At 49.1% G+C, this 12,768-nt stretch overlaps 1 protein-coding gene across 1 annotated transcript in view; it reads left to right on the top strand.

Annotated features, from left to right (window-relative positions):
- The first annotated feature begins 278 nt into the window (after positions 1-278).
- The window catches only part of mrpl33 (mitochondrial ribosomal protein L33), a 32,111-nt gene continuing 19,621 nt past the window's right edge, over positions 279-12,768 (top strand). Inside the window, exon 1 of the mRNA XM_033020558.1 lies at positions 279-335. Coding sequence (XP_032876449.1) covers positions 314-335 — 22 coding nt within the window. The 5' untranslated portion in view covers positions 279-313. The remainder of the gene's footprint in view (positions 336-12,768) is intronic.

Here is a 12,768-nt window from a genome sequence, read left to right on the forward strand (position 1 = left end):
TTAGTTCAAGTTTAACACACATTTATTGTCACATGCACCAATTGGCACAGTGAGATTTGGGTTACTCAATGTACCATGTATCTCCATATTTGGCATTTCTGGCCATTAGTGGCTATTAACAAAATCAAAATCGATGTTGTGGCAACTTGAGAGCTGCAGCAATAGTTTAGTGTTTGTTTGAGTGAAGGATAAACGTGAATATCATCAGAATTTAAACTTTAATGAATCAGAGCGGGAATAGGCCGGGTTGACCCCGGAAGTTCTCCCCGCCCCCGTGACCCGGAAGTGGCGGCCGGGGCTGGAGGCGGTGGAGATGCTGCTGACGGCGGCGAAGCGTAAGTGAAGGGAATGGAGGGGAGAGGGGGAGTGGAGTAGTAGAGGGTGTAGAGGGTGGAGAGTAGAGGGGGAGGGGAGAGTGTAGAGAGGTGAGAGGTGTAGAGGTGAGGGGAGAGGAGAGGAGGTAGAGGGTTGGAGATGGTATGTTAGATGGGTCGAGGTTGAGGGCGTAAGAGTCGGATGTTAGATGTAAGAGAGCTATGGCGGGTTCCTGAAGGGATCTTCTTCTTCCTCTCTTCCTCCCTCTCTCTTTCTCTCCCTCTCTCTTCCTTGTGGCGGACGAAGAGACTGGATGGTTCGAGGAAGAGCTGTTCACCTGTGGCTGTGGTCACTCACCTGGAGCACCTGAGGCAGCCTCACCTGCCCAGGTCATTGTCAATTGGGGGTGATTACAGACTGGGGATAATCCAGGGGATTATATGTAGAATAATGGACATTGAGAGACTTGGGTGGGTCAAAGACAGGGAGATTAATCATTTGAATGCAACGTAGGATTGAATGTAACCTGGTAGTTCTCTATCTGTATCTTGACATACAATCACCATCACCAGTTGTCGCACACGTTATTCATATGATTTATAATCTGCTGGAATTTAATGGAGGGTTTTAGTAGTATTTGGGTCTGAAGAAGAGGCTCTAACCGAAACGTCACCCATTCCTACTCTCCAGAGATGCTGCCATGGGTGAGTTGGTCTGAAGGACTCTAATGATCTAAACAACCCTTCAGGTGGGGCAGAGTTTCACGCCTATATATAACCATATAATAACCATATAACAATTACAGCACGGAAACAGGCCATCTCGACCCCTCTAGTCCGTGCCGAACACATAATCTCCCCTAGTCCCATATACCTGCGCTCAGACCATAACCCTCCATTCCTTTCCCATCCATATAACTATCCAATTTATTTTTAAATGATAAAAACGAACCTGCCTCCACCACCTTCACTGGAAGCTCATTCCACACAGCTACCACTCTCTGAGTAAAGAAGTTCCCCCTCATGTTACCCCTAAACTTCAGTCCCTTAATTCTCAAGTCATGTCCCCTTGTTTGAATCTTCCCTACTCTCAGTGGGAAAAGCTTTTCCACGTCAACTCTGTCTATCCCTCTCATCATTTTAAAAACCTCTATCAAGTCCCCCCTTAACCTTCTGCGCTCCAAAGAATAAAGCCCTAACTTGTTCAACCTTTCTCTGTAGCTTAGTTGCTGAAACCCAGGCAACATTCTAGTAAATCTCCTCTGTACTCTCTCTATTTTGTTGACATCCTTCCTATAATTAGGCGACCAAAATTGTACACCATACTCCAGAATTGGCCTCACCAATGCCTTGTACAATTTTAACATTACATCCCATCTTCTATACTCAATGCTCTGATTTATAAAGGCCAGCACACCAAAAGCTTTCTTTACCACCCTATCTACATGAGATTCCACTTTCATGGAACTGTGCACAGTTATTCCCAGATCCCTCTGTTCACCTACATTCTTCAATTCCCTACCATTTACCATGTAACCTGTGACCATATCTCCTCTGACCTGGTCTATTTGTTGATCTTGACTATAGCATCTATGTCGCCAAGACCAAATGTAGTCTTAGAAAGACACAGAAAGCTGGAGTAACTCAACGGGTCAGGCAGAATCCCTGAAGAACAAGAATAGGTGATGTTTCTGGTCGAGACCCTTCTTCATTCTGTGTAGAGAGAAGGAATGGGTGACGTTTTGGGTTGAGACTGAAGTCTGAAGAAGGGTCTCGACCCGAAACATCATCTATTCCTTTTCTCCAGAGATGCTGCCTGACCCGCTGAGTTACTCCAGCATTTTGTGTCTATCTTTGGTGTAAACCAGCATCTGCAGTTCCTTCCTGCATACTTGGAGAACGGGTACCTTTATGTGATTATTACAGAGAAGATCTGAGTTCTGGGCTTTGATGGTTTTCCATCTATGCAGATAGTTGAGTTCATTGTCACATGTACTGAGGTACAGTGAAAAGCTTTTTTGTTATGTGCTATCCAGTCAGCGGAAAATCTCTACATGACTACAATCAAGCCATCCACAGTTGTACAGATAAAGGGTGCAGATACAGGATAAAGGGAATAACGTTTAGTGCAAGATAAAGTCCAGCAAAGTCTGATTAATGATAGTCCGAGGGAGTCCGAATGAGGTAAATGGGAGGTCAGGACCACTCTGGTTGGTGAGAGGACGATTCAGTTGCCTGATAACAGCTGGGAAGAAACTGTGAGGGGAGAAGAGGGAGTGGCCAGGGGGAGACTGGTCCTTGATAACTTTATTGCCTACAAACTAAAGTCTGTGTGTATGGTTTAGTTGGGCTACATGCAGACTGGCATGAGTTGATTAATGGAGAAGAACATAAATCCTACACGGAAATGCTACCCTCAGGAACATCGGGGGGGGGGGGGGGAAAAACTACCTTAATTTTCAATGCCATTTCTACGCTAAGGACACCCACAGCAAAGTCCTCTGTTCCACCACTGATTGGAGACTCAGTAGGATTAAGGCATAAATATTGACACCTCAAGGCCAGGTCAAAGGCTGGGTTGATCGTGCAGTGATCATCTTTCCTCCCAATTTCAAAGTCTTTCTACGATCACTACTACTGTGGGCGGAACGGTGGTGCATTGGTAGAGCTGCTGCCTAACAGCCCCAGAGCACCCGGCTTCAATCCTGTCCTCGGGTGCTGCCTGTGCGTGGAGTTTGCGAGTCTTTCTTGCGACCGCGTGGGTCCTGTCCTCCGGGCGTTCTGGTTTCTTCCCGCATCCCAGAGACGTGCGGGTTTGTAGGTTCATTGGCCCACTGTAAATTTCCCCCTAGTGTGTGTTAAAGTTGGATAATGTAGAACAAGTGTGAACGGGTGATCGCTGGCCAGCGTGGACTCGGTGAGCCAAAGAGCCTGTTTCCACGCTGTATCTTTAATCTGAACCAAACTACAGGTCCACCACTGATTTTCCGGCACCCTTGCTTCCGAGCCTTGCCATTTTATCCATTTTGCCGGACCAACAGAGGTCACAGCTTCCGAGAACAGTGGAATGGTACCGGGACGGTCCACCGAGGCAGAAGGGGGGGGGAGAGGAGCTGAGATAGTGGCCCGCAAAGCCGGCCTGGGCCACGCCCACAGATCTCTGCAATTTCTTGCGGTCATGGAAGGAGTTTATTCCCAAACCACCACGAAGTGAAATCATTGGACAAAGTCAGCATGGATTTATGAAAGGTAAATCATGTCTGACGAATCTTATAGAATTTTTCGAGGATGTAACTAGTAGAGTGGATAAGGGAGAACTAGTGGATGTGTTATATCTGGACTTTCAGAAGGCATTCGACAAGGTCCCACATAAGAGATTAGTATACAAACTTAAAGCACACGGTATTGGCGGTTCAGTATTGATGTGGATAGAGAACTGGCTGGCAGACAGGAAGCGAAGAGTAGGAGTAAACGGGTCCTTTTCACAATGGCAGGCAGTGACTAGTGGGGTACCGCAAGGCTCAGTGCTAGGACCCCAGCTATTTACGATATATATTAATGATTTGGACGAGGGAATTGAATGCAACATCTCCAAGTTTGCGGATGACACGAAGCTGGGGGGCAGTGTTAGCTGTGAGGAGGATGCTAGGAGGCTGCAAGGTGATTTGGATAGGCTGGGTGAGTGGGCAAATGCATGGCAGATGCAGTATAATGTGGATAAATGTGAGGTTATCCACTTTGGTGGCAAAAACAGGAAAGTAGACTATTATCTGAATGGTGGCCGATTAGGAAAAGGGGAGATGCAACGAGACCTGGGTGTCATGGCACACCAGTCATTAAAAGTAGGCATGCAGGTGCAGCAGGCAGTGAAGAAGGCGAATGGTATGTTAGCATTCATAGCTAATCAAAAAGGATTTGAGTATAGGAGCAGGGAGGTTCTACTGCAGTTGTACAGGGTCTTGGTGAGACCACTCCTGGAGTATTGCGTACAGTTTTGGTCTCCTAATCTGAGGAAAGACATTCTTGCCATAGAGAAGGTTCAACAGACTGATTCCTGGGATGTCAGGACTTTCATATGAAGAAAGACTGGATAGACTTGGTTTGTACTCGCTAGAATTTAGAAGATTGAGGGGGGATCTTATAGAAACTTACAAAATTCTTAAGGGGTTGGACAGGCTAGATGCATGAAGATTGTTCCCGATGTTGGGGAAGTCCAGAACAAGGGGTCACAGTTTAAGGATAAGGGGGAAATCTTTTAGGACCGAGATGAGGAAAACATTTTTCACACAGAGAGTGGTGAATCTCTGGAATTCTCTGCCACAGAAGGTAGTTGAGGCCAGTTCATTGGCTATATTTAAGAGGGAGTTAGATGTGGCCCTTGTGGCTAAAGGGATCAGGGGGTATGGAGAGAAGGCAGGTACAGGATACTGAGTTGGATGATCAGCCATGATCATATTGAATGGCGGTGTAGGCTCGAAGGGCTGAATGGCCTACTCCTGCACCTATTTTCTATGTTTCTATGAACGGCAAGGATAGCTGCATGGGACCACCTGTAGGTTACTTTCTATGCTTCACACATGCTGAGTTAGTAGGTTGCAAGGAGGCTTTAAGGTGTTTTCAATGTTGATTGAGTTGGCAAATGCATGCTAGGTGGTTAAATGTAAAGTGCGTGGTGGTTGGGATTGGGACCCTTCTTCAGGCTGAAGTAGTGGTAAATATTCCCAGGACGGCACATTTGGAGTGGCCTTGTGCATCGGTTACTGAAAGCAGGTGCAGATAGCAGTTAAGAAGGCAAATGGTACGTTGAACTCCATTGCAAGAAGCTCTGAATTCAAGAGCAAAGATGCTTTACCACAAAGATGCGGAGCCTTTGTGAAATCATACTGCAAACATGGACCATTGTGGAGAGCTTTGGTCTCTTTGGCTAAGAAAGGATATGAATGAATGAATACTTTATTGTCACATGTGACAGGTCACAGTGAAATTATTTGCTTGCATCCCCAAGGTATGCAAATAAGTCACCCATAAAGGTGAGTCAGGCTTACACAGTATCCCTGCACCAGGTCCCCCCACCAGGCCTCAGCCACAGGCTCCGTCGAATCGCGAGGCCCGGGTCCCGTTTTGCGTCTATCTTGGTCTTGGCGACATAGATGCCGTAATCAAAAGCAACAAATAGACCAGGTTACAGGAGATGCACGTGAAACTCTGTCCCACCTGATGGGCTGTTTGATCATTGAGTCCTACAGCACGGAAGCAGGCCCTTCAGTGCCTTCCTAAGTTTAGAGATACAGCATGGGAACAGGCCCTTTGGCACAGCGAGTCCAGGCCAAGCATTGATCACCAGTACACGCTAATTTTATGTTATCCCACTTTCTCATCCGCTTCCTACACACCAGGAGCAGCCCAATTAACGTACAAACCCACAAATCTTTGGGATGTGGGATAAATCAGGAATACCCAGAGGAAAGAACCCATAGGGAGAACATGCAAACTCCACACAGACAGCACCCGAGGTAAGGATTGAAACCGGGTCTCTGGTGCTCTGAGGAAGCAGCTCTACCAGCTGCACCACCCTAAATGTGACTCACCTGCCAGCATTGAACACCCTTGTACCCCTTGGAACCAATGAACCTGCCTAAACGTCTTTTAAATGTTGTAATTTGGACTTTAGAGATACAGCGCGGAAACAGGCCCTTCGGCCCACCGAGTCTGCGCTGACCAGTGATCACCCCATACACCAGCACTATCCTACGCACACTAGAGACAATTTACAATTGCACCAAAGCCAATTAGCCTACAAACCTGCACGCCTTTGGAGTGTGGGTGGAAACCGGAGCACCTGGAGACAACCCACGCGGTCACAGGGAAAAAGTACAACCTCCGTGCAGACAGCACCCGTAGTCTCGGTCGAACCCTTGTCTCTGGCGCTGTGAGGCTGAAACTCTACCGCTGGGCCACCGTGCCACCCTGGCACTCTAATTGTACCCATCTCTCCAGCTCCTGTTGCCAACTTGTTCATATACTGACAACCTTCAAAGATAGACACAAAATGCTGGAGTATCTCAGCGGGACAGGCAGTATTTCAGGATAGAAGAAATGGGAGACGTTTCTGGTTGAAACATACAAGATTATTAAGGTTTTGGACACGCTAGATGTCTGTTAGTTCACTGTGATCATGGCTGATCATTCCCAATCAGTACCCCGTTCCTGCCTTCTCCCCATATCCCGTGACTCTGCTATCTTCAAGAGCCCTATCTAGCTCTCTCTTGAAAGTATCCAGAGAACTGGCCTCCACTGCCCTCTGAGGCAGAGAATTCCACAGACTCACAACTCTGTGTGAAAAAGTGTTTCCTCATCTCCGTTCTAAATGGCTTACTCCTTATTCTTAAACTGTGGCCCCTGGTTCTGGACTCCCCCAACATCGGGAAAATGAGGGGAGGGGGAAAGAAAGGAAGTGGGGGGGGGGGTGGAAGGAGCAGGGAAGAAAGTGTGCGTGGTGGGGGTGGAGGTGGTTGTTAGAGGCATCTCTGACCCTCATGATTTCATAAACCTCAATAAGATCGCAGCCTCCTTTACTCTGGGGAAAACAATCCCAGTCTCTCCTCATTATCGAAGCCCTCCGGTCCAGGCAAATCCTTGTGAATAGTTTCTGTACCCTCTCCAGCTTAATCACATCCTTCCCCTACAGTGACCAGAAGTGCACGCAATATTCCAGGTGCAGTGTCACCAACGTCCTGTGCAGCTGTAACGTGACGTGCCAACTCTTGCGGTCAATGACCCATTCGATGAATGCGAGCCCTTCTCAGCACCATGTCTATCCGAGTCGCCACTTTCAGGGAAGTGAGTACTTGTTCCCCGAGGTCGTTCCCTTCTACAGCGCTCCCCAGGGCCCTGCCATTCATTGTGTACGTCCTGCCCTGGTCTAACTTCCCAAACGGCATCACTTTGCAATTGTCCATGGATCATCCACCATTCTTGGCCACTTTCCCATAAGATCGAGATACTGTTGCACATACGTACATAGACAATAGGTACAGGAGCAGGCCATTCGGCCCTTGGAGCCAGTGCCGCCATTCAAGGTGATCATGGCTGATCATCCACAATCAGTACCCCGTTCCTGCCTTCTCCCCATATCCCTTGATTCTGCTAGCCCTAAGAGCTCCATCTAACTCTCTCTTGAAAGCATCCAGTGTATTGGCCTCCACTGCCTTCTGAGGCAGAGAATTCCACAAATTCACAACTCTGTGTGAAAAAGATTTTCCTCATCTCAGTTCTAAATGGCCTTTTTCTTTTTCTTAAACTGTGACCCCTGGTTCTGGAATCTCCCAACATCGGGAACATGTTTCCTGCATCTAGCGTGTCAAATCCCTTAATAATTGTATATGTTTCTATAAGATGCCCTCTCATCCTTCTAAAATCCAGTGAATACAAGCCTAGTCGCTCCATTCTTTCATCATATGACAGTTCCGCCATCCCGGGAATTAACCTCATGAACCCACGCTGCACTCCCTCAATAGCAAGAATATCCTACCTCAAATTAGGAGACCAAAACTGCACACAATACTCCAGGTGTGGTCTCATGTACAACTGCAGAAGGATCTCTTTGCTCCTATACTCAACTCCTCTCGTTAGGAAGGCCAACATGTCATTAGCTTTCTTCACTGCCTGCTGTACCTGCATGCTTTCTTTCACTCATTGATGTACAAGGGCACCCAGGTCTCGTTGTACTTCCCCTTTTCCTAACCTGACACAATTCAGATAATAATATGCCTTCTCGTTCTTGCCACTTCCCTGAAAGTGGACAACCTCACATTTATCCACAATATACTGCATCTGCAATGGGTGACTTTTGGGTTGAGATCCTTCTTCACAGTCGGAAGAAAGATCTCGACCCGAAACTCTTCAGACCTGAAACGTCACCCATTCCTACTCTCCAGAGATCCTGCCTGTCCTGCTGAGTTACTCCAGCATTATGTGTCTATCTTTGATCTGCAGTTCTTCTCCACACATGGTCCCAACTGTCAGAGGTTTGGCTGCAGGGGAGGTTTGGTTTAGAGATACAGCGTGGAAACAGGCTCTTCGCCCCCCCCCCCCCCCCCCCCCCCCCTCCGCACAGACCAGCGATCCCCATACAATAGCACTATCCTACACATAAGGGGCCATTTACAATTTTTAATAAAGCCTAATAACCTACAAACCTGTACGTATTTGGAGTGTGGGAGGAAACCGGAGCACCCGGAGAAAACTCCACATGGTCACAGGGAGAACGTACAAACTCTGTGCAGACAGCACCCGTAGTCAGGATGGAACCCGGGTCTCTGGCGCTGTGAGGCAGCAACTCTGCTGCTGCGCCACCGTGCTACCACTGCATTTCATGCCGTGCACCACGTTCGGCACGGACATTGTGGGCTGAAGGGCCAGTTCCAGTGCTATGTTCTTCCAGTGGCACTATCCACAGAGGAGTAGGCAGTTCACCATTGGCATTCAGCACTCAACAAACTCACGTGCTGCAGGAAGTCAGTGGGTTAGGCAGCATCCACGGTGGAGGGGGGGGGGGTGGGGGGTGGACAGATATTGTTTTGGGTTAGGACCCCTCTTCAGGCCGATGAAACTGACCATGAACACTTATTTGCTGTGTGCTTGAAAATGAAAAGTCCCTGAAATTATCTGCCAGCATCAAAAGCTCTTTGTGTTATGTTCAAACCGTGTGGGTTTTACCTTTAATCCATTCCTGAGACAAATTATGAAACCAGTTATGGTGGCGGCACTTAAATTCACCAGTGCTATTTTATGGGGAATTCTCTCTGATTATTTTGCAAAAGCAACTATTCCAGGGAAGATGCGTCTGAAGAAGGGTTTTGACCCGAAACGTCACGCATTCCATCTCTCCAGAGTGCCTGAGTTACTCCAGCTTTTTTGTGTCCATCTTCGGTTTAAACCAGCATCTGCAGTTCCTTCTTGCTCATTGCAGGGGAGGTTGGGAATCAGATGTTATTCATTTTTAAATCTTGACTAGCAAAGACCTTGACTGTTAAGGGCCTGTCCCACTTACGTGTCCTTGGCACGCAAATTACTCGACCTCGTGGTCGCGTTGAGGCGCGACGGTCACGCGCGACTTCATGCGTACGCACAGCCGTCTGGAGCACGTGACTTCATTTGAAGATGGACACAAAATGCTGGAGTAACTCAGCGGGACCGGCAGCATCTCTGGAGAGAAGGAATGGGTGATGTTTCGGGTCGAAACTCTTCAGTCTGAAAGAAGGGTCTTGACCCGAAACGTCACCCATTCCTTCTCTCCAGAGATGCTGCCGGTCCCGCTGAGTTACTCCAGCATTTTGTGTCTATCTTCAATTTTCTTGGCCCCGCTCTGGGAGTAGAAGTGGGGGCGGATCTGGACCGCAACGGCCGTGAGCCCCAGGCCGAGCTCAGCGATCGTTTGCCTGCTTCTGCTGCTGTTGGAGGTGAGACGTTGCGTCGCGCCAGGGTCTTGGGCCTGTCCCAAGGACACGTAAGTGGGACAGGCCCGTTACTCCCTCAGCCTGAAACCCTGCCTAAATAGAACGAGAATTCTGTTCCGAAGCTGCTTTGAATTTCCCTGCTGTTTGGGGGAACTTTGATTGTGTTTGCTTGAAATGATCTGTAAGCATTAAATGTGCTTTGTGTTACGTTTAAACTGCAGATTTTATTTTTAAGCTAGTTTTGGAACAAAATATGAAACCAGTTTTTGGGAATGAGGCAGAGCAGAGCCTTAAAGTGGTCTCGCTGCAAATCTTGTGGGAACGACATCTCTAACGTTGGCTGTTTCCAATTGAGAGAATAGTTCCAGCAGTTTTGGAAGTAAAACCTGGTGTTATCTTGCTGTTTCTGAGACTGGTTTTTAGATATGCAGTAATCAGCTATTTCATCCAATTCTTAGCCACACGCCTGTTTCTCCATGGTTCTTGTGCTCTGCCCGTGCTGGACAGCAAGCCACAAATGCTGGCTGATGGTGACAGGATTTGTTGGGAGCCAAGCAAACTGGAGTCTAGTGGGATAAAGAGAAAGCCCGCAGCTGGGAAAAGCTGCAGTGAAGCAAATATAAAATTAACTGAGAATCCTGAAACAAGCTGGTGGAGTTGCTGCCTGACAGCGCCAGAGACCTGGGTTTGATCATGATTACGGGTGCTGTCTGTACAGAGTTTGTACACTCTCCCCCCCCCCCCCTCACTCTCCCCCCCCTCACTCTCCCCCCTCACTCTCCCCCCCCTCACTCTCCCCCCCCTCACTCTCCCCCCCTCACTCTCCCCCCCTCACTCTCCCCCCCTCACTCTCTCCCCCCCTCACTCTCCCCCCTCACTCTCCCCCCCACCCTCACTCTCCCCCCACAATCTCCCCCCCTCACTCTCCCCCCCTCACTCTCCCCCCCTCACTCTCCCCCCCTCACTCCCCCTCTCACTCTCCCCCCTCCCTCTCTCCCACTCTCTCTCTCCCCTTTCGCTCCCCCTCTCTCCCCCTCACTCTTCCCCCTCACTCTCCCCGCCTCACTCTCCCCCCTCACTCTCCCCCCTCACTCTCTCCCTCCCTCTCTCCCCCTCACTCCCCCTCCCTCTCCCCCCCCCCCCTCACTCTCTCCCCCCTCACTCTCTCCCCCTCTCTGCCCCCCCTCTCTCTGCCCCCTCTCTCTCTGCCCCTCTCTCTCTCTCTCTCTCCCCCTTCACTCTCCCCCTTCTCTCTCTCCCCCCTTCACTCTCCCTCCTCTCTCTGTCCCTCTCTCTCCATTCTCCCCCTCACGCTTCACTCTCCCCTTCACTCTGGACGGTCCACATACAACCGATTATGGGTTCATTCAGCGAGATGCCTTTCCCCATCAAGTCAGGACGTGAGCTCATCCGCAAACAACTTTGGTGCTAGCTTTCTGATTGTAATGATGCCGATGTGTTGTGCTTCTGAAAGTAATCTGCCTGGTATCTGACACCTAGCTCATTCTGCGAAGAGGAAGCGCTGCAAATGACACTGAGTGACGTGCATGTGGCGCCCAGGAACAGATGGGGCCCCTTTTATTTTGGAGCCTCACAACTGAGGGACAAGTCATCTCCAAGAGATGCTCCCACTTCAGCACCAAAGCGGAGCTTAAAACAAGGAACGATGACGCTGAGCTGAGTAGGACAATTAATTCACCGGAACTGTAGGCCTAATTAGGCAGCAATTAGCCGCTGATGTGCTTTGGAGCTGACACCCACCACGTCAGTGCTCTCCACATTTGCACGTCAAGGCTTGGCCCAGCTTCAGAGGATCTGCTGTTCGTTTGGGGGCGTTCTGCAGGCAGCACAGTGAACCTGTAGGTGGAGACCTCACCTTGTGTTCACACCTTTGCCAAAAGCACTGAACCTTTCCGTTACACCCGCTTTACCTCCAAGGTACATTAAGTGTCACACGTGCCAATGCACAGTGAAATTCCTTGCTGACCTGCCGTCCAGAACGGTGTTGCCACACCTGAGCACAATCCACCATGAGCAAAGCGTACAGAATTAGTCCACATGGACACCGCATGCAAGAGGTAGACACAAAATGCTGGAGTAACTCAGCGGGACAGGCAGCATCTCTGGAGAGATGGAATGGGTGACATTTCGGGTCGAGACCCTTCTTCAGACTAGAGAAGGAATAGGTGACGTTTCGGGTCGGAGAAGGAATGGGTGACGTTTCGGGTCGAGACCCTTCTTCAGACTGAACTGAACTTCAGACTGACTGTAGACAAAAATGCTGAAGAAACTCAGCGGGTGAGGCAGCATCTATGGAGCGAAGGAAATAGACAACGTTTCCCCGTTAGGGTTTCGGCCCGAAACGTTGCCTATTTCCTGAGTTACCCCCCATATTCTTAAGGGTTTCGGCCCAAAACGTTGCCTATTTCCTTCACTCCATAGATGCTGCCTCACCCGCTGAGTTTCTCCAGCATTTTTGTCTACCTTCAATTTTCCAGCATCTGCAGTTCCTTAAACATTCAGACCGACTGTCGTGTTTCTGCGCTGTGTGACTGATCACCTCTGCTAGCATGTCCCAGAGTGGAACTCTGTCGAACTACGAATAGACAGTTCACCTTCTTCCGCCAAGTTCAAGAAGTCGATATTCACACCGCTGGGGTATAATGGGCCTGTCCCACTTAGACAAATTTTTTTTGGCAACTACAGGCAACTAGTTTGTCGCCACATGTTCGCCGGTGGTCGCCGTGAGTAGTCTCCTCAGTCGCGCAAAAAATCGTAGCGTCTTTCTGGTCGCCGCTAAATTTTCAACATGTTGAGAAATTTTTTGGGCGACAGTGGGTCTGACGTCAATGAGCGTAGCTTGACTTCTACTGTCTGTGCTGTCGTAGGTTGTTGCCAGGGTGACATAGGTTGTTGCCGGTTTTTCGGCGACCTGCTACGATTATGACAGTCGCCGGCAGTTGCCTGAAAAATCGCCAAGTGGGACAGACCCATTA

This window comes from Amblyraja radiata, chromosome 5 (genome assembly GCF_010909765.2).
Source record: "Amblyraja radiata isolate CabotCenter1 chromosome 5, sAmbRad1.1.pri, whole genome shotgun sequence".
NCBI classification, from domain to species: Eukaryota; Metazoa; Chordata; class Chondrichthyes; order Rajiformes; family Rajidae; genus Amblyraja; species Amblyraja radiata.